Source organism: Pteropus vampyrus, unplaced genomic scaffold (assembly GCF_000151845.1).
Source record: "Pteropus vampyrus isolate Shadow unplaced genomic scaffold, Pvam_2.0 Scaffold566, whole genome shotgun sequence".
In the NCBI taxonomy this organism is placed as follows: Eukaryota; Metazoa; Chordata; class Mammalia; order Chiroptera; family Pteropodidae; genus Pteropus; species Pteropus vampyrus.
The window spans coordinates 1,152,334-1,179,224 of NW_011889347.1; the positions used below are offsets into that span (position 1 = coordinate 1,152,334).

The following is a 26,891-nucleotide window of genomic DNA, read 5'->3' on the forward strand; positions in this document are numbered from 1 at the left end:
TGCCTATAGCACCTGGTCTTCCTAGGTGGTCTCCCAGCCAAGTACAAACCAGGCCTGACCCTGCTTAGTTTCTGAGATCAGACAAATCAGGCATGTTCAGGGTAGCATGGCCATAGATTGTATTTGTTTTTACATATTAAGTAGGGCTGCTATATCTCCCGGTCTTAGAAGAGTGGCCTTATGTAGTAGGTGTCCTGTGCAGCCCAGTAGCTCAGTCTCCCTGATCACTTGAGCTAGTTGCTCCAGGTGTGAGCCTTGTGTAGATTGTGTGTCCTCTTATTCTAGTTGAGCCTTGGTTGCTGTTTGTAGACAGGAGGGATTGGATGATTGGTTTTGAGGACTGGCCTTTGAGGGGTTGACTCAACAGAGCAGGACTCACTTTAGCAGTGCTCAGGTGTCTGTCGAGTTTGCCCTTTTGGTGTGTTGTCTGCAGAAGGATCTGTTGGTGCTCCAGCATGGTCCAAAGCTGGCCATTGGGTGTTCAGACCTTACAGCCTTCTGGGAAAAGCCCCTCCACAAGCCAAGTTAGCCGCCAGCTGTGCCCTGCCTTGAGGCCCCTGGCATGAGTCACAAAGTTATCTGCAAAAGTTACCACCTGTGCTGAGCTTGGAGGTGCCTGGGAGAGGGCAAGCCATGAACTGGGGATGGCTGCCAGCAGTGCTGGGCTTGGGGATGCTAAGCAAGAGGTATAGGGCACTCCAAAGTCAGATGCTGCTTTTTTGGGTTTTGTGAATCTTTGAGAGTTTTTAGGAAAGTTTGCGGCATCAGCCAAAATAGAACATTTATATGGAAAAACTACTGGAAGTGACTTTTGTTGGCCCATTGGCCCATAAATTGGGTAGGGCAGAGTCTCAGGGAATCACCAGGGCAAAGCAAATGTTTTTAGTTAGATTGATGGAGACTCAGATATGGCGCAGGTCTGCATTCTGTGTGAGGGGAAGGCTCAACAAAGGAGCAGAGGCTCTGCCAGCACTTCTGTCTGGTGAATGCTGGCCCTCCAGCCTTCACCCTGATGCCAGGCAATTCAGTTCCTCCTCTAGCAAGTTGCTGCCCCAGTTGCTGGAGCTCCCAGCAAGTGAGTCCATCAGTGAGTAAATCCCTACACAAACTCTTTAAGAGGGGTGCCTGGGACTTGAGCCACCCTCCATCTCTCACACAGCAACTTTTGGTTTTCACAGCCAGGAACCCTGGACTAGGGAGCCTAGTGTTGGGCTGGGATCCCTCACTCTTTAGGCGGGACCTCCCCAGCTGAGATATCCCTCTAGATTTTTAACTGCCACACATGGGTGTCAGACCATTGCTGTTCTGTGTCTCTGCCCCTCTTACCAGTCTTGACATGGCTTCTTCTGTACATCCTTAGTTGTAGGACTTCAGGTAATTCTTAATGATGGTTTTTCTGTAGTTTAGTTGTAATTCTGATGTGGTCCCAATAGGAGGCAAGCACAGAGTCTCCCTACTCCCCCATCTTGCTTTCTTCTTGAATCCTACTTTCTCCTGCTTCTTCATCTTCATCTGTCATCCTTCTCCTCAGTCGTCTTTTTTGGCTCTTCAGGCACTTTTAAAAAAATATTTCTGATATTTTTTATTTCTTCGAAATTATTGTTTATTAGGAGTGACTGAAATAAAAATATAATTGAATCCCATTATTAACATGATCATCATTTTCAGTCAGTAAATGTTGCCACTGATAAATACACAGTCAACAATCTGTCAACAATGCTCAAAATATGTTAGATAATACAACATGCCTGTTTATAGGGGGAAAAAGAGTAGTAAATAACTTACGAGAACTTCATGATTTATTGTACAAGACAAGCACAAAAGTACCACCCATGTCTCTGAGAACATTGGACCATGCACCCTTGAGAAAAGCTTTGCCTCCTTCATCATGAGTAATCTTCCTCCAGTAGTTGATCATACCTGTGTACATGATATCAGTTCCTTTGCACCCTGACTGCATCATCATGTTTAACACAAACAGTGTTAAATGGATAGGAAGTTAACCCAGCCACTGCCGTGATGGACTGTGTAATCATCCAGCTGATGAAAATGTGAGTATTCTTCGAATCTGGAAGTATTCCCTTTGCAATGTCATAGATACTGAAGTAGGCAGCTTGGTAGATGATAATACCCTGCACATACACATTAAAGCCTTGGTACAGGCCTTTATTTCCATCAGATTTGTAAATCTTAACCAGGCATTTGAATTCCCTTTCAGCTCCAGTTTTCCCGCATCAGCTGCTAGATGGGTATGAGAAAAATCAAGGATACACAAAACACAAGGAGGTAGCCTCGGCTGCACCACCTGATGCCAGATTCCCTGCGAAGTAGCCCTGGAACTGGGTTCTCTTGCATCACCCAGGAAGATCTAATTGTATTTATCTTTGAAGTCAAAGTCGAGAGCCTGGGTGGGGAAGTATCTGATAACATTGGCCAAGTTACCACATCAGAAGAACAGGGCTCCTGCTCCTTGGGGATATGAACCACACAGTCTATAATGTCCTTATATTGCTTATCAGTAGCGATTTGCTTGCTGGTGTGCTGCACCTGCAGCAGCAGATTGACCAGCTTCATGGGCACTAACGCCATCTTGGAGATGGCCGTGGCCACTCTGCCTGCCAGGAAGTCCTTGGCAAAGGACACAGCAGCACCTGTCATGCTGAAAAGGAAAAGGAGGCTGGCAACCGCGGGACTAGGCTAGGAACCAGCTAGAATTCAGAGGCTCTGGGCTCCTCAGGCACTTTTGACTCAAAAATTTTCCAACTGAATTTATCAGTTTTTGTCCACACCAGTCTTCCTCCCTGCCTTTCTTACTTTGGTAAAGAGTGTCACTACCCGACTAGTCTCTAAAACCAGAAACCTAAGCACCATCCTCAGATGTTTCCTCATTACCCACATCTACTTTAGTCACTGTGTGCCACTGAAATCTGTTGGCTTTGTTCCTGCCCATCACAGCCAACTATCAAGACTTGTGTGTCTTGAGATTGCTGGTCAAGATGACAGAGTAGGTAAATGCTTTGCTTGCATTCTCTTATGACCACATCAAAATTACAACTAAACTACAGAACAACCATCATTAAGAATCATATGAAGTCTATACAGAAGTCCTATAACTAAAGATATACAGAAGAAGCTATGTTGAGACTGGAAATGTAAAAGAAATACTGTATATTTCTGAAAATGGGCACTAGTGCTTTCTACAAGATGAGCACCTGTGATTCTGAACGTAATTCCTTGGGCTATAGAGGGCCCATGACTGGTTAAAGGACAAACAATACACAGGGTTATACAGTGCCCTGAGCATTTTTCTCCTGTCTGTGGACTAAAATTAATGAGTAAAAAAGCATTTCCTTGGCTAATATGTTATTGACTAGTTTCTCAAAGGTAAAAAAAACAAAAAGACTTGTATGTCTTCAATTTATGATACGAATAAATTATGACATGAATCCCTTTGTATTATATTTATTCATATATGTAACAATCTGGCAACACTGTTCACTGAAGTATCCCCAACATCTAGCCCAGCACCTGAGCATTCAAAAACACAGGATATGCCTTAATGTTGGTGTCATGTGTATTCTTATTGTTTAAATATACCAGCATGGAATACCACCTCCTTTGCTATCACCCTGAGGTAAACCACCATCATGTCTTGCCTGAATTACTGCAGATCTTTCTAACTAGTCTTTCTGCTACTACCCTGGGCGCCTCCTGCCCACTCTCTCCAACACCCAGTCTGCAGCCAAAGTGATCCTGCTAAACATAAGTCAAATTAAAATCCTTTAGTGGTTTCACACCTCACGTTGAGTAAAATCCACATGGCCTGCATGATCTGCTCCCCTCATCCCCACTAAGGGTGCGGACTTTGGAGCCATACTACCTGGTTTCAAATCCTGGCTCTATCATTTACCAGCTATGTGACCTAGGGCAAGGGAATTAACCTTTCTGTACTTCAGTTGCCTCATGTACAAAATAGAGATAATAGTATCTACTGAATAGGGTTGTTGCGAGAAGTAAATGAATTAATGTGGTGAAGTACCTAGAACAGTGTCTGGTACATGATGTGTACTACTTCAGATTTTGTTAAATAAACAAAAATCTCCTGTCATTATCCTCCTCGTCTGCTCCTCTCCAGCCATTCTGGCCTCCTTGTTGTTTCTCAAATGTAGTTCTGTCTCAGGATCTTTGTACTTACTGTTCCCTCTGCCTGGAACACTCTTCTCCCAGATACCCCCATAGCTTGCTCCCCATCTTCTTGTAGGTCTCTGCCTCCATGCCACTTTATCAGGGAGGGCTACTTTGACTGATCACAACCCTTTATAAAATAGCAACACTCTGTCACTCTCTGTCCCTTTACCCTTCTTTATTTTTCCTTCATAGCCCTTATCAACATTTAATATACATTTATGTGTTTATTTTCCTACTTCCCCAACAAGAATGTAAATTCCGAGAGGACAAGAACTCTGTGTGCCTTATTTACTGTTATAACCCCAGCACATAGAACAGTGTCTAGCATATAATATTTGCTCAATAGATATTTATTGAATTAATGAATAAAAGACAAAAATGAGAGAATAAAGATCATGATCTCTCTGCCAAGATAACATGGCAATAAAAATGTAAGTAATATCTGGATAAAGGTAAGAAAATTCTAACAGTATAGAAAAGAAAAAAAAAAGAGAGAAATAAAAGTCTCTTCCCCCTATATGCATCTGTTTCCCTAAAGGTAACCATAACTGTGTATTTTCAATTTCATTCACCAATAAATGTATTGGTTACTTGCTATGTGTGCAGGAAAATGTTGGAGGTCTGAGGTGCTGAGGGCTGAAAAATGAAGAGCCTTTACCTTCTAAGATCTCACAGTCTTTCTTGGGGGAAGAATATAAAAGAGTTGTGATGTGCTGCAGAGTTCTGGAGTGGGAACCATCACTGTGGGCTGGCAAGGTCAGGAAAGGTTTCCTGCACGAGAGATGCCTTGATGGAAGTTTGGAGCTTGGGCAGGTTTCATTCAGAGTGAGGAGAGTGGCCCAGGGGTATTAGGCTCCCTTAGCAGAGCTGTCCAGGTTGAATAATGAAAGAGGTCCTCGAGGGAATGAGTAGACATGGAGCCTGGCTGAAGTTAAGGCTTCATGTTGGGGATCGGTGGGAGGAAAGGCTCTATAATAGAGGTTGGGGCAGTTATAAGAGTACTGAAAGAGCTAGGAGGCATGCAATAATGTCTCAGAACTGAATTATGACTGGAAGAGATGCATTTTATAGACACTGCAGTAGAACAATTATTAGGGCTTGGGGTTGGATAGATATCTTTAGGTGAATAATAGTGAAGACTGAAATATGACACCCCTGTTTTTGAACCAGGGAAGCTGGGAAAAATGGTGATAACATTGCTGAAATAGGGAAGTCAGGAAGGAAAGCTGTTTTTGAATGTGGTGTGGTAGTGGGAAGTGGAGAGATGGATTTGGTTAGACATGTTGTTCAGCCTTTCCCTGAATATGAGGATTGCCTTTGGCTTCCTTAACATTGCATGCAGAACACGGAACTGAGCCCTGCATCCAGTGGGTACTAAATGAATGTTATTGGTGATCACTAATAGTCACCTTAGATGGCAAACCCTAGTCCTGCTCTCAGACGTTAGGTTCAAGGGGTCTTCTGGATTCCCACCTCCTTTCCACTCAGCCTTATGTAAGTCTCTAGGCCTCATCTTACCTACCAATTTCTAACAATTGCAAGCACATCCATTGAGATGTCCCAAATTGGGATAGTTTTCAGCTCTCCTAGCTTCAGAAAATCTCTGTTGAACCCACCAGCTGCACAGTAGTAGTCTTATTATATTCTCCTCAACCTAAATTGTCCTTCCTTTTGATTGGTCTTACTCTCCTCTTTTGCTTCAGCTTCCTTTTGAACTCTGATGATCAAAGCCCAGGTGTAGCCTCAATTCTGTCATTTCACGATGGCCTGAAAAATCCAACCAGATGATGCTGCATGTTAGTTTACCACTTTGCAGTGGCTACTTCTATCCTACAACTAAGCAACCTAAGATTCCTAGGAATAGATAAAATCCATATGCAATCTGTCACTGTTTAGTTTTCATTGCCAAGATAATTCTACAAAGTTAATGAATAGCTGGGTTAGAGTAGGGGAAGGGCAGAGAATGAATGAAAAGAAACTGTCATTGGTGAGCAGCAGCCTCTGTTCTGCTTCTTGGCAGGACATTGGGTACATGATGAGCCCTTGAAGGTGCAGTTGTCATCATCACCATTGTCATTTATAAAAGGGCCTAAAGCTAAGCCTACACAGAGAACTACAAAGCTCTGGACCTTCACTTTTAGACCATGCATGGGCTGAGACTAGGTCTTGATGTGGACACATGCAAGATGGATTCAAATCTTCAAAATGACTTAAATCATACATTATATGCCACCATTTCTTCTACGGGTTCCTGATTATTTCCGGAGTGATATCTATCAAGCAACTATGTCTTGTCTCCTCGAGGATATTAGCTCCTCGAGGGCAGAGAACCCAACCTTACACTCCTGTCTACAGACTTGCTGTACAGGACAAATATAGATGCTCGGTAAGGACTGATCAAATCAACCAGATCTGTTGTGTAGAGGCAGAGTACCTTTCAAGCTAATTAACTCCTTTGAATCTCAGTTTCTTCCTCTATAAAATGGGGATGATAATTATAGACTTTACTGGTTGGTTGTGAGGGTGCAGGGGCAATACATGCAAATTGCTTAGCACATAACCTAGCATGATCTGCTCAATTGCTAGGTATTAATTTAACAATATTAATTACTGCCTCTTGCTTAGGTAGGAGGGAAGCTATGGAAAAGGGTGAGTGTAGAAGCTCTCACACAAATCTGGGTACTCATATCTATAGAGGCCGAATGTTCAGTTGTCTATGCATTCAAATTTGAGGGGAAAAAAAAGGATTTACCCTCTCACACATGTTCTTCACTTTTCTGCTGTAGGTCCTGAACACGGATGCTTTGATGGGTGTGTGCGTGAGCGAGTGGCTGGGAGTGAAAGTCCGAGTGAGTATCTGCACTCGGAGAGAAGGCTGAGACTTAAGTCGCCATATCAGGCCCGCGTTTCGGTCTTCATTTAGCAAACATTTATAGCTAACCCAATCAATGCCAGGCGTCGTCTAGGAGCTGGGGGTCTTGTAGTAGACCAGGCTCGCACCGTTGCCCCATTCCACAGAGTGGAAGCAAAGGTACCAGAGAAAATTCTCCGTAAGAGACAACCATACTAAAGAATAAAGCCGCCACCGGAGCTAGTGCGTAGACATTGTGCGCCCGCACAGCCTGAGCTCCGCGGAAGCCAATGGGCGCGCGACCCCGGGGACGCGCATGCGCAGTGCAGCCTCGCCCGGAAGTCGATCCCTCGGTGCTGAGCGCAAACTCGCAGGGATGAAGTAAGGCCTCAGCTTCTTTCCCGGGAGTGGGGGGGTTGAAGGCGGACCTCAGGGATGACCCGCTAGGGCTGGGGTGGTAGAGCGCTTACCACGCTGAGGGGCGGCTCGGAGACTAGAAAACTAGTCCCGTAGTTTTGATCTCCCTTACGCGAGACCAGGCCTCACTTAACCGCTTTTCCGTCCCCTGTGCAGCCCTTTAACTAAAGTGAAGCTGATCAATGAGCTGAATGAGCGTGAGGTCCAGCTTGGGGTAGCGGATAAGGTGTCCTGGCACTCTGAGTACAAAGACAGCGCCTGGATCTTCCTGGGTGAGGTCCACGTCTTTCTTCCGTCCTTCTCCCGCTGTGCTCTTTCTCTCCTGGCCTGCTTCTTAACATTTCAGCGCTTCCACCCCTCATTCTTCCCAGCATTCATCACCCACTTTTGATTCTTTCTGCTGTCTGCCCATAAATCTGTTTTCCATATTTCTTTTCTCACCGATGTCTAGTTTGCTCTCTCTGCCACATCAGTGTTCTGGTAGTTACTGTCTGCCATTCACTGTACTAAGAGTCTTGCTACTTTGTTTCTCAGACCATTATTATTATTTTATAATTAAAAGTGCTTTTTCTTTCAATCACAGTTGGCATACAATATATGAGTTTAAGGTGCACAACATAGTGATTAGGCATTCATATAACTTAGGAAGAGGACACCTGGGTAAGTCTAGTACCCATGTGACACCGTACATAGTTATTACAATATCGTTAACTATATTCCCTGTGCTGTACTTTACATCCATGTGACTGTTTTTATAACCGGCAATTTATACGTCTTAATCCCTTCCCCTTTTTCACTCATCCCCTTAACCCCCTCTCATGTGGCAACCATCAAAATGTTCTCTGTATGTATGAGTTAGTTTCTGTTTTGTTTGTCCATTTATTTTGTTTTTTAGATGCCACATATAAGCGAAATTATATAGTATTTGTCTTTCTCTGTCTCAGACCATTATCATCATTCCCCTGACCCCCATTACGCAGCTGAGAAAACTGAGGCACTGAGAAGTTAATGAACTTATTAAGGTCACATAGCTTGTAAGTGGAACAGCCAGAACTATGGGTTTCTAGAACTCATGGTCTTAGCCACTATCCCATATTACTGCTAATTCCTCCCCAGCCCAATCTCCTTCCTTCAGAATTCATTTTTTCTCATCTGATTAGCTGCTGCCTTCTGTCCATGGCCATATTACTATCTCTATATTCACTGTGATACATCCAGTAATTTGACAATTAGTTCAAAGAGGCTATTGCACCAGACATGGTGCTGAGCACTTTATGTTGTCATTTTATTTAATTCTTATAACAATTCTGTGAGGTAAGTAATAATACCCCATTTTACAGATGAGGAAGGAAACATTTGCAGGGGAATTTATTTCCAATAAATGCTTAACAGTTGTCTTTATTGTCCTTAGTCTGTGTGAGGCAGGGTTAATATTTGCATATTTAAAGTGATTTTGGATCTTAGCTGTAAATTTGTGAGTAAAGAGCAGATGAGTTGAAAATATGTTTGTGGAAGCAAAGTTTTGTGCTGGAAATGATCTGCTTTGTCCATAAGAGTTTAGATAGGAGGGGGATTAGTGTGGTTAGTGGTGACCTCGACCTTTCCACTCACAGTTAGTACTCTTTTTACTGTACTATTGCTTTACTGTATATATACTTCTGTTACTGCATCAGGCTGTGTGTGAGTTCTCTGAGGGCGGGCCCCGTGGCTTACTCTTTGCACCTTCCAGTGCCTGGCATTTAATAGACAGTTGGTAAATGTTTGTTGAACTGAAATGTGATATTTTCTTCTAGGTGGGCTTCCTTATGAACTGACTGAAGGGGACATCATTTGTGTGTTCTCACAGTAAGTCCTCTTTCATTTCCTGCCTTCTGGGTCATCAGAGTAGTTTGCTTCCATAATGCATTTTGTGGCATCACAAAAGCCATTTTATTTTAGGCTGACTGGCCTGCCTTCATGAGGAGAGCTGGAGCTCCTGTTCTAGTCTAGGTCATGGTTCTAGAACTCTCCCAATGTGAAAAATCCAAGAACTTGGATGATTTAAGAGGCTGTCTTGGGCATTCTGGTCTATTTTTACTGCTTTTTCACTGGGTCTTGTTCAGTGTGGGCCTATTCTGGAACAGACTGGAACTCCCAGGAAGACCTATGTTGGCCTATCTCCTCAGGCTCCAGAAACTAGGGATAACTCATAGGACCCTTCTGGGCCCACACTTCTGTGGCCTTATAGACTTAGGGCAAAGCACAGAGGAACTGGTGAAAAAAGTAAAAGGTTTAGGTAGTAGTTTGCTTTTTTTGCTTCTAGATAGTATAAGGTTGATGAGCAGAGCCAATCTCTTTACTCAGATGGTGAGACTCACAGGCTGATGAGGAACAAGGATGAATAGGAGAACTTTATATTTTTCATTCTATAAGATGATAGTAGCAGCACTGGGTGGGAGAGGGTTTGGGCAGCTCACAGTGGTAGTGGCAGCTGGTGGGAGAGGGGCTGGGCACAACCAGAGAGCTACACAGAGTGATTAGACATTCCATAGGGCCAGAGGACTTTGGCAGCACCACAGGAGCAGAGGGCCATGGCTTCTGGGTTGTGTAGCCCTCAGGGACAGAGGACTGTTGCAGAAAAGTTGGACAGCATGTATAGGCAGAGGACCATGGGAATCGGGCTTTAGCAAGTAAAACAGCACACCTTGGCAGAGGCAATGCCATGGCAGGGGGTGGTTGGGGTCATCCCATAGGCAGAGGGCCCTGGCAGAGTGGTTGGGCAGCATATAGGGCAGAAGGCTATGGGAAAGAAATTGGGCAATGCATAAGAGAGGGCCATAGTAGAGGGCCTGGGTAGCCCACACAGTCAGAGGGCCCTGGCAGGGACGGAGGCTGCATCCTCCAACTTTTGGGCTTCCAGAAGTTCACAGCAGGTGCAGCTTATAATTTTCACCCCTACAAGGTACTCTGCCTGCTCCAGCCTTACATCTAGGAGCTGTTTTTGTCTTAATTAGCATTGAGTGATGATCAGCTGGTATGTGTGTTTATTCTAATTCTCTATTATGGCTACCCATATTGCTCTACATGAAGCTACTGATAATTGACTTTTATTTTCTGATTATCAAAGTACTGTATAGTTATTATAGAATATTTGGCGAAAAAAGATATAAAAAAGAAAATAGAGTGTACTTAAAGGAGAAACTAACAATTTTGTGTATTTCTTTATCATAAAAATGTTGAGCATTATTTCCAGTATTTTGCTGTTACAAATTAGACTGCAGTGTACATTGCAATCTCTACATCTTTGTATGCATTCTTGATGGTTTCCTTGGTAAAATTACTGGATCAATATGTTAGCATTTTAAAGATGTTTTATTGCCAAATTACTCTCTGAAAAGGTTGTATCAATTTCAGCTCTCATTGGAGTGCACATTTTTCTGAATCCTAATTGGCAGTGGTTATGTTAAAAAATATTTGCCTATGCTTCTCATTATTATTTTACACTGCATTTATTTCATCATCAATGAAGTGAAACATCTTTTCATAGATTTATAGGCCATTATTATTTCTTTTTCATTGTCAATTGTCTACCCTTGGCTATTTTTTTCTATCGGTGTGTTCCTCATTTTCTTATTGATTTTACAAGAGCCCTCATGTAGTAAGGATATTAACACTTTGTTATAACACTTTGCCATGTATTGCATTACTATGGACTTTTTTTTATTTGATATGTTATACTACATGGTAATCATTATTTCTTTTTTTAATTTTGTTTTTTAAAAAATTATTATATATTTTTTATTATGGTGACATTGGTTAACGAAATCCAGTAAGTTTCAAGTGTACAATTCAATAATAAAGTGTATATATATTGCATTGTGTGTTCATCACTCATAGTTAGATTTCTTTATCACCACGTATTTGACAGTTTTTACCCAATCTACTTCCCACCACCCTCCCCGCTCCATCCTCTGGTAACCACTAGTTTATTGTCCATGTCCGTGAGTCTGTTTGTTTGTCATGTTCATTTGTTGCTTTTAGGTTTCTATCCCACATATAAGTGATATCTTGTGGTTTTGAACTTTTTCCGTCTGGCTTATTTCACTTAGCATGATTATCTCGAGGTCCATCCATGTTGTCGCAAATGGCAGTATTTCATCTCTTCTTATGGCTGAGTAATATTCCATTGTATATATGCACCACAGCTTCTTTAGCCAATAATCTATCATAGGACACTTCAATTGCTTCTATGTCCTGGCCACTGTGAATAATGTTGCTATGAACATCGGTGTGCAAATATTTTTTCAGGTATGGGTTTTCAGGTCTTTGGGGTAAATACCCAGTAGAGGGATTGCTGGTTCATATGGTAGATCAAGTCTTAGTTTTTGGAGGAAAGTCCATACTGTTTTCCATAGTGGCTGTACCAATTTGCAGTTGCAGTTCCACCAGCAGTGTATAAGGGTTCCTGTTTCTCCACATCTTCTCCAACATTTATTATTACTTGTCCTGTTGATAACAGTTATTCTAACAGGTGTGAGATGGTTTCTCATTGTGGTTTGGATTTGCATTTGCCTACTAGCTAGTGATGTGGAGCATCCTTTAGTATGTTTGTTGACCATTTGTATATCTCCTTGGGAGAAGTGTCTGTTCAGGTCCTCTGCCCATTTTTTAATTGGATTGTTTGCTTTTTTGCTGTTATTGAGTTGTATGAGTTCTTTGTATGTTTTGGATATTAGACCCTTATCAGAGGCATTGCTCGTCAAATACATTTTCCCATTCTGATGGTTGTCTCTTTAACTCGTTGATGGTTTCTTTTGCTGAGGAGAAGATTTTAGTTTGATGTAGTCCCATTCATTTATTTTTGCCTTTACTTCCCTTGCCTTTGAGGTCAAATTCATAAAATCCTCTTTAAGTCCATGTTTAGTTCCTATGTTTTCTTCTATGCAATGTATTGTTTCAGGTCTTATATTCAGATCCTTAATCCATTTTGAGTTAATTTTGGTGTGTGGTGAAAGACAATAGTCTAGTTTCATTCTTTTGCAGGTGGCTTTCCAGTTTTCCCAACACCATTTATTGAAGAGGCTTTCCTTTCTCCACTGTATATTTTTGGCTTTTTTGCCGAAAATTATTTGCCCATATAAATGTGGGTTTACTTCTGGACTCTAGATTCTGTTCCGCTGGTCCGTATGTCTGTTTTTCTGTCAATACCATGTCATTTTGATTATTGTCACTTCGTAGTATAATTTGAAGTTGGGTAGAGTGATGCCTCTAAACTTGTTCTTTTTTCTCAGGATGGCTTTGGCAATTCAAAGTCTTTTGTGCTTTCATAAAAATCTCTTGATTTTTTGTTTTATTTCTTTAAAAAAAGCTTATGGGATTTTGATGAGGATTGCATTAAATCTGTATAATGCTTTAGGTAATAAATTCATTTAAACTATGTTGATTTTTCCAATCCAAGAACACGGAATATCTTTCCATTTCTTTGTATCTTCTTCAACTTCCTTTAATAGAGTCTTATAGTTTTTATTATACAGGTTCTTCACATGTTTTGTTAGCTTTATTCCTAGGTATTTTATTCTTTTTGTTATAATTACAAAAGGAATTATTTTTTCTACTTCTTTCTCCGACACTTAATTATTAGAGTATAGGAATGCTATGGATTTTTTTTTTTATGCTATGGATTTTTGAACATTGATTTTGTATCCAGAAACTTTACTGTATTTGTTTACTGTTTCTAGTAGTGTTCTTGTGGAGTCTTTAGGGTTTTCTATATAGAGAATCATGTCATATGCAAATAGTGAAAGTTTGACTTCTTCGTTACCTATTTGGATGCATTTTATATCTTTCTCTTGACTGACTGCACTCACTAGGACCTCCAATGTTATACTGAATAACAGTGTTGTTAGTGGACAGCCTCGTCTTGTTCCTAGTCTTACAGGGAAGGTTTTTAGCTTTTCACTATTAAGTATAATGTTGGCTGAGGGTTTGTCATGTATTGCCTTTATTATGTCAAGGTGCTTTCTTTCTATATCGATTTTGTTAACTGTTTCGATCATAAATGAATGTTCTATCTTATCAAAGACTTTCTCTGCATCGTTTGATATGATTCTTATTTTTTAATTTGTTTATGTGGTGTATCACAGTAATCGATTTTTGTATATTGAACCATCCCTGTGCCCCTGGAATGAAGCTCACTTGTTCATGGTGTATAATCTTTTTAATATGTTGGCGGATTTGGTTCACTAGTATCTTATTTAGGATTTTTGCATCTGTGTTCATTAGAGATCTCGGTCAATAGTTTTCTTTTTATGTGTTGTCTTTACCAGGATTTGGTATTAGGGTAATATTGGCCTCAGAAAATGAGTTAGGAACTATTGTCTCCTCTTCGATTTTTTGTTAGAGTTTGTGGAGAATAGGTATTAAATCTTCTTTGAATGTTAGTAGAATTCACTGGTCAAGCCATCTGGTCCTGGAATTTTACTTTTTGGTAGGTTTTTGATGATTGTTTCAATTTCCATACTGCTGATTGGTCTATTTAGATTTTCCAGTTCTTGATTCAGTCTAGGAAGGTTGTATATCTCTAAGTATTGGTCCATTTCTTCTAGGTTATTAAATTTTGTGTTATATACTTTTTCATAGCATTCTTGTATGATCCTTTGTATTTCTGCAGTGTCTGTTGTATTTTTTCTTCTTTCAACCCTATTTTTGTTTATTTGTGTCCTTTTTTGTTTCTTAGTCTTTCCAGGGGTTTGTCAATTTTATTATCCTTTTCAAAGAGCCAGCTCTTTGTGACATTTAATTTTTGTTTTTGTTTTGTTGTTGTTGTTGTTTTTAACTTCATTTAATTCTGCTCTAATTTTGATTATTTCTTTACTTCTGCTGATTTTAGGCTTCATTTGTTCTTCCTTTTCTATTTTTTTAAGATGAAGCGTTAGGTTGTTTATTTGGGTTTGTTCTTATTTTCTGAGATAGGCCTGTAATTTTGTGAACTTTCCTCTTATTACTGCTTTTGCTGTGTTCCAAAGTTTTGATATGTTGCACTGTCATTTTCATTTGTTTCCATGTATCGCTTGATCTCTCTTTTTATTTCTTCTCTTACCCAGTCATTCTTCAGTAGCATGTTGTTTAATCTTTATGTATTTTTGGTTCTTCCGGCATTCTTTTTACAGTTGATCTGTAGTTTCAAAGCATTATGATCAGAGAATATGGTTGGTATGATTTCAACCCTCATATATTTGTTGAGGCTATCTCTGTGTCCCAGTATGTGGTCGATCCTTGAGAATGTTCCATGTGCACTAGAGAAGAAATATAACCAGCTGTTTTGGGATGAAAGGCTCTGTGAATGTCAATTATGTCCAGGTTTTCTAATATGTCATTTATGGATGGTATTTCTTTATTGATTTTCTGTTTGGATGATCTGTCCATGTCTGACAATGGAGTGTTTAGCTCCTCTACTACTATAGTGTTTTGGCCTGTTTCTCCCTTTAGTTCTGTTAGTAATTGCTTTACATATTTTGGGGCTCCCTGATTGGATATTAGATACAAATACATGTTATGTCTTCTTGGTGTATGATTCCTGATATCATTATGAAGTGTCCCTCAATATCGTTCTTTACCTTTTTATTTTGAAGTCTGTTTCGTCCAATATTAGTACCACTACTCCTGCTTTTTTTGTGAATGCCATTTGCTTGAAATATCATTTTCTACCCTTTCACTTTGAGTCTGTTTCTGTCTTTGGAACTGAGATGTGTGTCCTGGAGGCAGCATATGGTTGGGTTTTGCTTTTTGATCCAATCTGCAACTCTGTGCCTTTTTATTGGTAATTTTGGTCTGTTTACATTTAGGGTGATTATTGAAATATGAGGTTTTCCTATAACCATTTTATCTTTTGCTTTCTGGTACCTCGATGTTTCCATTGCTTCCTTGTCCTTATGTGTCTGTTTTTTGTATTTTTGTTGAGTTTAATGGGTTTTCCCTCTGGTCCTTTTTGTTTTATGTTATATACTTCAGTTCTGAGTCTTTGGCGTGTGGTTGCCATTATGAATATGTAAAGGATAGTTATATATACAGTTATCCATTTTCTTCTGTGCGTGCCTTATCTCCATTCACCTTTGTGAATTTGGATCTTTGAATCCTCACCTTTTCAGTCATTGTTGTCTCAGTTTGTCCCTATGTATGCTAAATGTTCATTACTATCTTGCTATAGCAAACCTCTTATTGTTTAAGCTTATAATGCCCTGTTCTTAGTAAGGGTTGCACTCCTCTGCTTCTATCTGCATGCTAATCACCTTACTCCTAGTTATGTATTTTTTTTTTGTCATTTTGTTTTAGGTGAGCTGTAGTGCAGACCTCGTAGTAGAGAATTCCCTCAATTTTTGTATGTTTGGAAAGGTCTTTATTTCTCCTTCATATCTAAAGGAGAGCTTTGTTGGATACATTATTCTTGGCTGGTAATTCTTCTCATTTAATAGTTTGAATATTTGATTCCACTCCTTTCTGGCTTGTATAGTTTGTGCTGAGACGTCCGACTGTAATTTAATGGGTTTTCCTTTATAAGGTACCGTTTTCTTTTCCCTGGCTGCCCTGAGAATTCTTTTTTGTCATTGATTTTTGATAATTTTAATACATTGTGTCTTGGCGAAGACCTTTTTGGGTTGTGATAATTGCATGTTCTGTTGATCTCTTGAACTGCAAGCTCTAGCTCATACCATAGATTTGAGAAATTCTTGTCAACTATTTGTCTCAAAATGCTTTCTAATCCCGGCTCGTTTTCTTCCCCTTCGTGAATGCCTATTATTCTTATGTTTCCTTTCCTGATGGTAGCAGCTGATTCTTGTATTTCTCTTTCATTATTTTTCATCTTTCAAGTTCTCTCTTCTTCTTTCTCATTTATTTCTAGATCTGTCTTCGATATCACTGATCCTTTCCTCCATTTGGTCGACTCTATTTCCCAAGCTTGCTATTTCTTTTTTCATCTCTTTTAGTATGTTTTTCATCTCTAGAACTTCTCTTGTTATTTTTGAGGGTTTCAATCCTCTTGCTAAAGAACTCATTCCGCTCATCTAGTTGCTTTTTCAATTCCTGAAATTGTCGATATGACTTGTTTCTGATCTCATTGAGTTTTTCAGAAGTACTATTTCTGAATTCTCTGTCATTTAAGTCCCATATTTCTATGTCTGTAAGTTTATTTTCTGGAGATTTTTCTCCTTTTGAGATGCCTTGTCACCTTCATTGTTCATGGTGTTTAAAGGACTGTTTCTCCATCTGGACAATAATAGAAGTGTATTCTGCTTTTTTTTTAGAAATAAGATTTATTATATTAAGGTCTCTCTTTAGCCTGTTGTAAAAAAGGCCTTTTTCCTTTGGTTTCCGATAGGTGGCATCTAAGCCTCTTGGATCCCTGCTATATATAAAGCCTTAATAATGCCTTTCTTTTCTTATAGATGTTTAATCATGCTTTGTACTCACAGTCTCAGACCCTGTCAGTGTTAACGATAGTTTCGGTAGTGTTCGTTCAGATTCCCCTGGGGTTCCGTGGTGTCCGGTCTCGGAGGATATGGGGGAGGGGCCCTCTGGGTTGGGGTATGGGTGCTGCGGCTCATCCTCGGTTTTGCAACCATGGCTGGATAAAATCAACTGTTGTTTCTCTGCCATTCCTCTTCTCACTTTCTGCCTTGATGACTGGGCCCTGTCGTCGGCTGCATGGAGGTCACAGCTCTTTCAGGCAAGGCTGTTCAGGAAACTGGTCGCACCTTCTCCCCTCCCCCCGCTCCTACAGGGAGCTCCAGTGGCTGCAAGAGGCAGCTTCTTTATTTCTCCCAGCCCAGCGCCTGAAACCTGGGGTTTTCACCTGTGGTAGCTCTTATGCAAAGATCCCATGCTCAGACGTGCTGGTGTGCTGTTTGGGTGTTTTTTGTTGAGTTTTAGATGTTCGGCTTATTGTTGTTTCAAGGGGAGAAATCTGGGATGTCTCTTCACTCTGCGATATTTCTCCAAACTCACTCTATTTTTTTTTTAAAGAATTTAATTAAAATATAGCTACCAGAGACTGGGCAAAATGGTTTAGATGATACAGGCTTTGTTTATCTCCTGTTATGACTACATCAAAGTTGTGACAGAAATATGGAGCAAACAGCAAGTAGAGTCGCCTGGGATCTAGATGAACAGAAGCCCTACAACTTGGGATAGAAATAAGAAATCACCCTGCAATGGTAGGTGTGAGTACAGACATGAAGTTGCCCGGTCCACGCAGCTGAGTGAGACAGAAGCTATGGCAGCTGCAGACGCCTCTTAAAGGGTTGTGTTCATGAGCAGACTTTTGTGGTGAGGGACTTGCTTGCTGTGAGCACAAGTGCGGGGCAGACTGCTCAGTGGGTACTAGGGTCTTACAGGGGGGACACTGAATTATCAGAGTGAGGACCGGAGGCAAGGCTTTCTCCTGGGCAACAGTGCTGTGGTATCCATCGTTCCTCTGTTGAGTCCTCCCCACTCCCAGTTTGTGAACGCAGTATTGCCATAGCTGAGATGTCATCAGATTGGATAACAGAGGTCGCTCCGTCCAGAGGATTCCCTGAATCTCCACCTCCCCTACCTCGCAGCCCTACTCAAGCACATCCAGTTGTGTCTTTGGCCAGTCCTGTGACCCTTGCTGAGCAGCTGCAAGACTCACACTAGTGGCAGCTAATCTCGGTTTCTGGCATGGCTTCTGGAGGCAACTGTAAGCATAGCATCTGAGAATTGCTTGCTGAATCTTAACAGGTGGCCCAGAGGGACACAGGCTGGGGCTAAACTTGGCCTGCAACTGAACCGCTCTCAGAATTGTGCCTGTGGACACCTACTGTGCAAAGCCAAACTAATAAGACCAGAAGACTTAGGAGCTTTGCTTAGTACATAGAAACAGACACAGAAAGGCAGTCAAAATGGAAACAAAGACGCAGAACTCATATAAGAGAACAGAACAGAGCTTCACGAAAAATGCTGTCAAGCAATCTAACAGATGTAAAGTTCAAACACTGGTTTTAAGGATGCTCAATGAACTTAGGGGAAGGGTAGATGAATGCAGTGAGAATGTTAACGAAGAGATATAAAACAAAAGTGGAAATGGAAATTATAAAAGAGAACCAGTCAGAAATGAAGAATATATTATCTGAGATGAAGAATTTTTTGGAGTGAATCAAAAGAGTGGATGAAGAAGAGGATCAAACCACTGATATACAGGATGGGGAAGCCAAGGACATCCAATCAGAATGGCAAGAAAAAAGAAGCCAAGAATATGATAATAACTTAAGGAGCCTATGGGACACTATTAAATGTAAAAATATCCATATCATAGGGGTACCTGAAGGAGAAGAGGGAGAACAAGAATTTGAAAACCTATTTGAAGAAATAATGATGGAAAACTTCCTAACCTGGTGAAGAAAATAGACATACAACCCAAGATGCTCAGCGAGTCCCATAAAAGATGAACTTAAAGAGGTCCACACTAATACACATCATGATTAAAATGCCAGAATTTAAACACAAAGAGAGAATCTTAAAAGCAAGAGAAAAGCAGTTAGTTACCTACAAGGGAACACCCATAAGACTTGCAGTAGATTTCTCAAAAGAAACTATGCAGGACAGAAGGGCTTGGCACAAAATATTAGATGTGATGAAAACCCAGGATCTACAACCAAGAATACTTTATCCAACAAAGCTATTGTTTAGTGTCAAAGGACTGATAAAGAGCTTTCCAGACAAAAATAAGTTAAAGTAATTTATCAACACCATGTCAGTATTACAGGAAATATTGTAGGGACTTCTTTAAGGAAAAAAAGTATCAAAATCATGAATAAAGAATGGTAATAACTGTGTTCCTATCAACAATGACCTCAAATGGAAAAGAATTAAGTGCTCCAACCAAAATATAGGGTGGATGAATGGATAAGAAAACAGACCCCTACATATGTTGCCTATAAGAGACTCACTTCAGATTAAAAGACACACACAGACTAACAGGAAGGGGATGGAAAATGATATTGACTTGATGGACCTAGAGGGTATTATGCTGAACGAAATCAGACAGAGAAAGACAAATAGCACATGATTTCACGTACAGGTGGAGTCTAAACAAAATCAACAACAACAAACAGAAACAAACTCATGGATACAGAGAATACTTTGAGGGCTGCTAGATGGGAGGGGGTTTGGGGAATGGTGAAAAAGAGTAAAGGGATTAAGTAAAAATGGATAGTTACAAAATAGACATGGAGATATAAAGTGTAGCATAAAACCAATAGTCAATAATGTTGTAAAAAATATGTAAGGGGGAATAGGAGTACCGGATTTAATGGGGTGATCACTTTGTGAGTTATATAGATCTCTAATCACTATGCCATACAACTGAAACTAATATATTATTGTATGCCAACTATTATTGAAGAAAAACTCATTGAATTGTACAATGTAATTATGAGCAACTAATTGTCTATTATATTTCAATAAAGCCAGAAAAAAATATAGCTAACATACAATATTGTACTTGTTTTAGGAGTACACCATAGTTATTAACATTTATATACCTAAAGAAATAATCAATATGATAAGTCCAGCAACCATCTGACACTGTACAATGCTATCACATTAGTACTGACCATATTCCTTATGCTGTACATCATATCCCCATGCTTTTATCTTCATTAATGCTCATCTGCTTTCCTTAGATTTGCTTTCTTTTACATAATTTTTCTTTTATTAACAGTAAAATTCTTTAAGGTTACAGATATTTCTGAGTATGGTTTTAGCAACATTCCATAAGTTTTGGTATATATTCTCATTTTTGTAATTTTCTAAATAGTCTGCCATTGACTTTTTATTTTGTTTCATTTTCTCTTTCATTCAGTTGTTAGCTAGGAGAGTAGGTTTCAAGTTCTACTTAGCAGGGTGTTTTTCGTTTAAAGTATTATTTACAGCTTTGTAACATTATGATTGGGGAACATGGTCTGTTCTGTGTTTGGAAGTTATAGAAGTTTACTTTGAGACCTATTCTATAGTTAATTTTAATACATGTTTTATAGATTCTTAAGAAATTGTCAAAGTGGTGTGTTAAAATCTCATAACTTTCACTATTTGATTTTCTTTGTAATTATAATAGTTTTTTAATTACATTTTTGATTCGTTAATTTATGCATAAAGTTTCATGACTTATATACCTTTGTTATATATTAGGACCTTTTTTGAGGGCCCTTGAATTCATCTTTGAGCTTAATATTACCACCAATTGTTTAATTGGGTATTCCCGATACTATTTATTTTTAACCTTTCTCTTTCATCTTGTTCTTGATGTGTCTCCTGTACATACTATATTATTTGAATTTTGTTTTGTCATCCAGTCTAAAAGTTTTTTGCATTTTAAATTAATAGTTTCTTTACTTTTTTTATAAAATAAATAGATATGGGGAGATTGTTAACATTAATCTGGTGCGGGACAAGAAGACTGGAAAATCCAAAGGATTCTGTTTTCTCTGCTATGAAGACCAGAGGAGCACAATTTTGGCTGTTGACAATTTTAATGGGATCAAGGTGAGCATGTTTACTAAGCAGAATTTGGCTGGACTCTTACTATGTAGAGGTTTGGTTTAATTTTCCACCTGATATCCACAGGCTCAAGGATAGTACTGGTCAGCTGGGCATGTTTTGAGAGTTGTAGAGGTGTGGGGACATACTGACCAGCAAATGATCTCAGGAAATAATTTAATTGGCTCATAACCCTACCATCTTATTCTTTTTCCCCATCTCTTAACAACTATTTCTTCAGGAGCATAGCTACCATGTTCCCCTATTCCCCACAGGCCTCTATTTCTCATCTTTTCTTCCTCACACTCCACTCTCATCTCTGGTGTATTGGAAAACAAAGACAGTAGCAAACACTGCTTTTCCATGCTGTCCTATGTCAGGATTTGGAGCTCTGTCTTTGCTTCATGACCTGGGACATAGCTGTGTATGTCTGTCATATGTCTCCACTGACTTAACAATACTTGGTCCTGGAGATTCTCTAGTTAAAAGTTGATGACAGATTCTACAAAACTAACTCATTCTGAAGTTTTCTCTCCTCTGTTCCCTCTTGTGTCCACCCTCGTAAGTGAGACATTGGGCTGAGAAGAGGGAATGGGGCAAGTCAGGCTTATCTATGCTCCACGTGGTCCCTGCACTCATTTAGGAAAAGCACTGCAGTTGAATGAGCATTGTCACAGGTTGGGGGTGGGGTGACTCTTGACTTGGAAAGTTTGTCACTGATCGTATCAGTATGGAACAGTTGGAGATTATAGGACAGAGTGGAACAAGGTTCTAGGCTTGATTTTTAAGAGAACCAACAGTCAAATGGAGTTACCATAAAAAGAAAGTTTTCAAAGATGTTTTGAAATGGGGAATGATGACAGAAGCTGCTTAGGCTTAAAGGTAAGAATAAAAATCTACTCTTGTGTTAGAACTATAAAAGCCACACTTCAGATTTCAGATGGTTTTGCTTATAGAATAAGTCTGTATTTGCCTGAATTTTTTTTTTTTTTGTTTTAAGTAGGGGGTTAATTGTTGTTGCTCACTTGGAGAGTTGACTCCCAGTGAAAGTATCAGTATGAGCCAGTCGTTCCCATAGGGTGTTGGTGAAACATGGTGTGAGGGCTTAAGAAAAAAAGATAGTGGTCTTTTCCTAACTGTTCAAAATAACCAGGTGATTGAATATAGCTAGGAAAAAATCAAAGAACAAAACAAAACAAGAGAGTTGTTTCTAGATTCTTTCCCTCATTTCAAGTTTTGGTCTGCCTTGACCTCATCCTAATTGCTGTGTCAAGGAAGCAGTTGTAGCACTGAGCTCAATTTCAGGAATTCCTTCTAGCTGCCAGGCTTTCCCACGGTATATTTCACTGTAAATTAATTTTACATATTGAGGGTAACTCACTGTTGTGCATCTAAATCATCACAGTTTTTTCTGCTGCTTGTCAGCAGAACTTCCCAGCCTTTTTCACTCTGTGGCACATGTAGAACATGAAGATATTTGTATGGCACACTGGTATACACTGAGGAGGCTGCCTGGTACAACTTCCCCAGGAGCTCCAGCTGCCCCAGGCCTCACCTGGTTGCCTCCAGGGCTGAGTGAATTAATATGTAGTTATATGTGCTGTGACACACCAGTTGGGCAGGTCTGTTTTAGAGATTTTCCTAGAAATAGATTTAGCAGGAGGGTAATAGATGGAGTTCAAACCATGGCTCTCTGCAGCTGGGTTCAAATAATTTGATGGGAAGGCTGTCTTTGCTGAAGCATTGCCTATCTGTCTTAGATCAAAGGAAGAACTATTCGAGTGGATCATGTATCAAATTATCGGGCTCCTAAGGATTCAGAAGAAATGGATGATGTGACCAGAGAGCTCCAGGATGAGGGCTGCGGGGCTCATACTACCTTACCAAATTCATCTGAGGGCTCTGAAGATGACAAACCCACCAAAAAACACAAAAAAGGTATAAAGCATTAAGACCCAAGAGAAGATTCTGGGTAATGTTAGTGTTTGATCTTCCTTGCATTCACTGAGTTGATAATCAGTTCTTAAGTGTGGAGGGGGTGAGGAGTGGGGAACCTCACTTTAAATGGGGAAGGGGAGGTATCAGTGGAAAGGCTAAAAAAAAGAAAGGCTAATATGAGTTGAATTGTGTCCCCCAAAATTCATATGTTGAAGCTTTAACTTTCAGTACCTCAGAAAGTGACTGTATTTGGATGTAGGGTCTTTAAAGAGGTAATTAAGGGTGAAAATTGCCTTATACAGCAACTTGACATGTCAAGGGTCACAGATCCAACTTGGCTTCTCAGAGGTACTTTTCTGAAAGTATATAGACTGATTGCTTGACATTGCTGCCAAGGATGCTTTCCTTTTGCATATCCTCCATCTTTCTTTTCTTATTGATTGCACCACTTTTCTCCTCCAGACAAAAAGGAAAGAAAGAAAAGAAAGAAAGACAAAGAGAAGACTGACCGGGAGGTACAGGCAGAACAGCCAGCCTCCTTTTCATTTCCCAGAAGCAAGATGATAAAGGAAAAGGATGACTCTGGCTCTAAAAAGCACAGCAGCAAGAACTCAGAGAGGCATCAGAAGCCAGAGTCCAGGGAGGTGCAGAAGCACCAGCCCAGCTCCCCTGAGAACAGGACGACCTGCCTTAGACATTCAGAGGACCGAGAGAGGGAGCCGAAGGAGAAGCCCAAGCATGAGCACAAGTCCTCAAGCAGGAAGGAAGAAAGAGAAGAAAAGAACAGGGATAGAGACAGAGGTCGAAACTCAAACACACATTCTGGCTGGCATGAGGGGCGTTCTGAGGGGCGTAGCCATAGAAGTAGAAGTAGGAGCCGAGATAAATCTCATAGGCATAGAAGGGCCCGGCACTCCCGTGACCGGGAGCCCTCAAATCTCAGTGACCACAGGCATCACTGAAGCTGGAGCCGGGCAGCTGCTCAGTAGAATGGGAAATGAACTACGTTTTTAAAATGCAGTCAAATTCAGCTATGCTTTTATTATTTCTGTATGTAAAATCTTTTGAGGCTGAATTCTTTAATCTCTTGAGTATTAGTCACTGAGAGAGCTGTAGTTTAACAACCAATGTCCTGGAGTTTTAAGCGAAATCCATTGTTCCTAGGTATCGGCTTGGTATTTATCAGAGTGTGTTTCTTAAAATTGGGTTTATAAATATAGCCCTTCACTTTATGACCCAAATTTATAATGAAATGGCCAGGAAAAGGGAAATACCAGGTAATTCTAGAACTCTAGTCTTTGCGTTAGATGTTTAGAACCCTTGCAGTGACTTTTCCAGTTGACAGGTAGACCCATAGAGTAAAGAAATGTGGCTTAACTAGGTTTGGACAGCTTGATGTGAATGTGATAATGATTGATAACATCAGCCTGCTCCCTCCCCACCCCTTCCTGTTTTTGAAAATTTAAACGTCTTTTACTTTTTTGCTTTTTTTTTTTTTTTGGTTCATATGTGTTTTTTTCCCCCTCACAATTTATTTATTTATTTATTTTTATTGAGGTGAAATTCACATAACATAAAGTTGACCCCTTTAAAGGGAACAACTCAGTTGTACATTCACAGTGTTGTAAAACCACTACCTATTTAGTTCCAAAACATTTTCATCACCCCAAAATGAACCCTGTACCCATTAAGTGGTTACTTCCCAGTCCCTCCTCCTCATCACTGGCAACCACCAATCTGCTTTCCATTTCTATAGATTTTGCCTATTGTGGACATTTCATGTAAGTGGAATCATACAATATGTGGCCTTTTATATTCACTGTCTTTCACTTAGTATGTTTTTGCATTCATCCATGTCATAGCATATATCACTCCTTCATTCCTTTGTATAGATGAATAATATCCCATTGTTTGGATACACCACATTTAGTTTATCCATTCCTCAGTGGATGGACATTTGGATTGGCTAGCCAGCTCCCTTTCCATGTTCCAGACGTACCAGGCTACTTCTGAGTTTAGTCTGCTTTTCGAGTAGCTGCTTTTGCTGAGATGGGAACACTTTGTCCACTCCATTGTATATATATCTGGTCTGCTTGGCAGTTCTTTCCCATTTTGAGAGTGTTAGTTTTCTGTTATAGCATCAGTCACTTATGAGTTTGGTAGGAACTAGTTCACAGGACCTCAATACCCCTGCTGAATTATTAAAATTGAATTTCTGACTTTGCAAAAACATTGGACTAGAGCTTTAATAGTAAGTGCACTAAGTTAGGTTATGTAGTCTGTTAGTTTGGGTCCTAGATTAGTAGTGCGAGAGATTTTTTGGGGGGGGGGGAAATGCCCAAGTGGGAAAATGGGAAGGAAGCTGGAGGAGTCTGGAAAAGCTTCCAGATTCATGTAGACTTGACCTCTGGAGAAGAGATGAAAGGAACGAAAGAAGGCTGGGTAGGAAAAGTCTTAAGACTGCTGTAGAGTTCTAAGAACATTTCAGTAGGACCAATGGTGAGTCCTTGAGCCAAAGTTGCCTATCAGAGGAGTCCTGTTAGATCAGCCTTGGTAAGCAAGAGTCATTGCTGTTGGGCCTTCGTTAGTTATGTAATCACTCTGCTTGTGTGTCTGTCATGCCAGTTGTGTGGTAGCCATTAATGAAGGCCATTTCATCTGGCTGAGTCATTTTGTCGTGTTGGCGGTTTAGTGCCTCTTCCATGGTAAATGCTCTCTGGTGGGTGTTACCATGTAGTACAGGAATCTTCACACTTTGTCCACTCCCACATGTCAGTCCACAGCCTTTACACCAGACCTTCTTGTCTGTGATCCTCCAGCCCTTTTCTTTCCAGGCTAACTAGATGGCCAGGCCATTGGCTACTGCCCAGGAATCTATATGTTAAGTAGTCTCATTTCAGGCCACTTCTTCTACATCAAGTCAAGTGCACTGCTTGTGATTCTATCCATTGGAAAAAATTTCCTTCTCTACTTCTGAATGTGGCTGTAGTGCAGATACCATCCATCTTCATTTTGCATCCACATACTGAGCTGACTCATCTGTAAACCAAGCTCAACCTGATCCCTTATTAAGCTGGTCATATAGGAACCCACAAATATTTGATAGGGACTGCTATTCTGCTTCTGTTAGGTTTTTAGAAGTGGCACTGATATTCTCCATCTTCCTTGATATGTATGGCAAAGAATATATATGTCTTATGCAGCTGTGGGGGCTGGTTAGGAAAATCTGAAATTTATAGGGTGGGCTGATAGGCTGGAAACTCTTGGGCAGGAGCTGACACTGCAGTCCACTACAGAATTTCTTCAGGGAAATCTCAGTTGTGATCTTAAGGCCTTCAACTGATTGAATGAGGCCCATCCAAATTGTTGAAGATAATCGCGTTTACTTAAAATCAATTGATTGTTAACCACATCTACAGTATACCTTTACAACAACACCTGAGTTAGTATTTGATTGACTAATGGGGTGCTATAGCCTAAGCCAAGTTGATCCAGAAGGGTAACCATTTTATTGTTGATGATGGTAGGGGAGAGGGCAGTTTCAGAGGTTTCCACTTGGCTTTCCTCGTTGTGACAGCTCACCCTACAGGCCAAGGACCCACATTGGAGCTACTCCCAGCCACCAACTCAATTCCAGTTACACACTTGAGGATTGGGAAACGACCACTGGGTAGGTCTGTAGGCCCACTGTGAGTCCTGTTTTAGTGAGGACTTCAGTTATTACTTGGACCTTGAAGGCCCCAGTTTAACAGAGGCCCTGATGATGCTTTGAGTCTCTGGGTATCAATGTCAACTTTGATCTTGAGTCCAGTATTCCTCAAATATCTGGGTGTTCTTTCCCCAGTGTACATATAGCCAAGTGCGTGGCTACAGGCCCCTTTAGGAAAATTACTGGGGGAATCATCACCTACTCACCTTTGACCTTCCTGGGGATCCAGCTACCTTTTCCAGATATGAAAATAGA

The 26,891-nt window shown here is 40.4% G+C and overlaps 1 protein-coding gene and 2 pseudogenes across 1 annotated transcript; 1 reads left to right on the forward strand and 2 right to left on the reverse strand.

The window, feature by feature from the left end:
• On the reverse strand, positions 1-118 carry LOC111733426 (annotated as a pseudogene).
• A 1,674-nt stretch (positions 119-1,792) lies between these two features.
• Positions 1,793-2,658, reverse strand: LOC105308326 (annotated as a pseudogene).
• Positions 2,659-7,355: 4,697 nt separating this feature from the next.
• Positions 7,356-25,588, forward strand: RBMX2 (RNA binding motif protein, X-linked 2). Its single transcript, XM_011384233.2, has 6 exons — positions 7,356-7,420; positions 7,613-7,728; positions 9,250-9,301; positions 20,866-20,995; positions 22,750-22,927; positions 23,390-25,588. Exons 1-6 carry the CDS (start codon positions 7,356-7,358, stop codon positions 23,887-23,889), a joined length of 1,041 nt encoding a protein of 346 aa, XP_011382535.1. The 3' UTR covers positions 23,890-25,588.
• Positions 25,589-26,891: the final 1,303 nt, after the last annotated feature.

Excerpts from the sequence above, each read along its gene's own strand:
- RBMX2 (XM_011384233.2), top strand. The coding sequence starts at position 7,356 with ATGCGCAGTGCAGCCTCGCCCGGAAGTCGATCCCTCGGTGCTGAGCGC. Across the intron at positions 7,421-7,612 it reads CGCAAACTCGCAGGGATGAA|CCCTTTAACTAAAGTGAAGC; the intron begins GTAAGGCCTCAG and ends TCCCCTGTGCAG. Across the intron at positions 20,996-22,749 it reads ACAATTTTAATGGGATCAAG|ATCAAAGGAAGAACTATTCG; the intron begins GTGAGCATGTTT and ends TATCTGTCTTAG.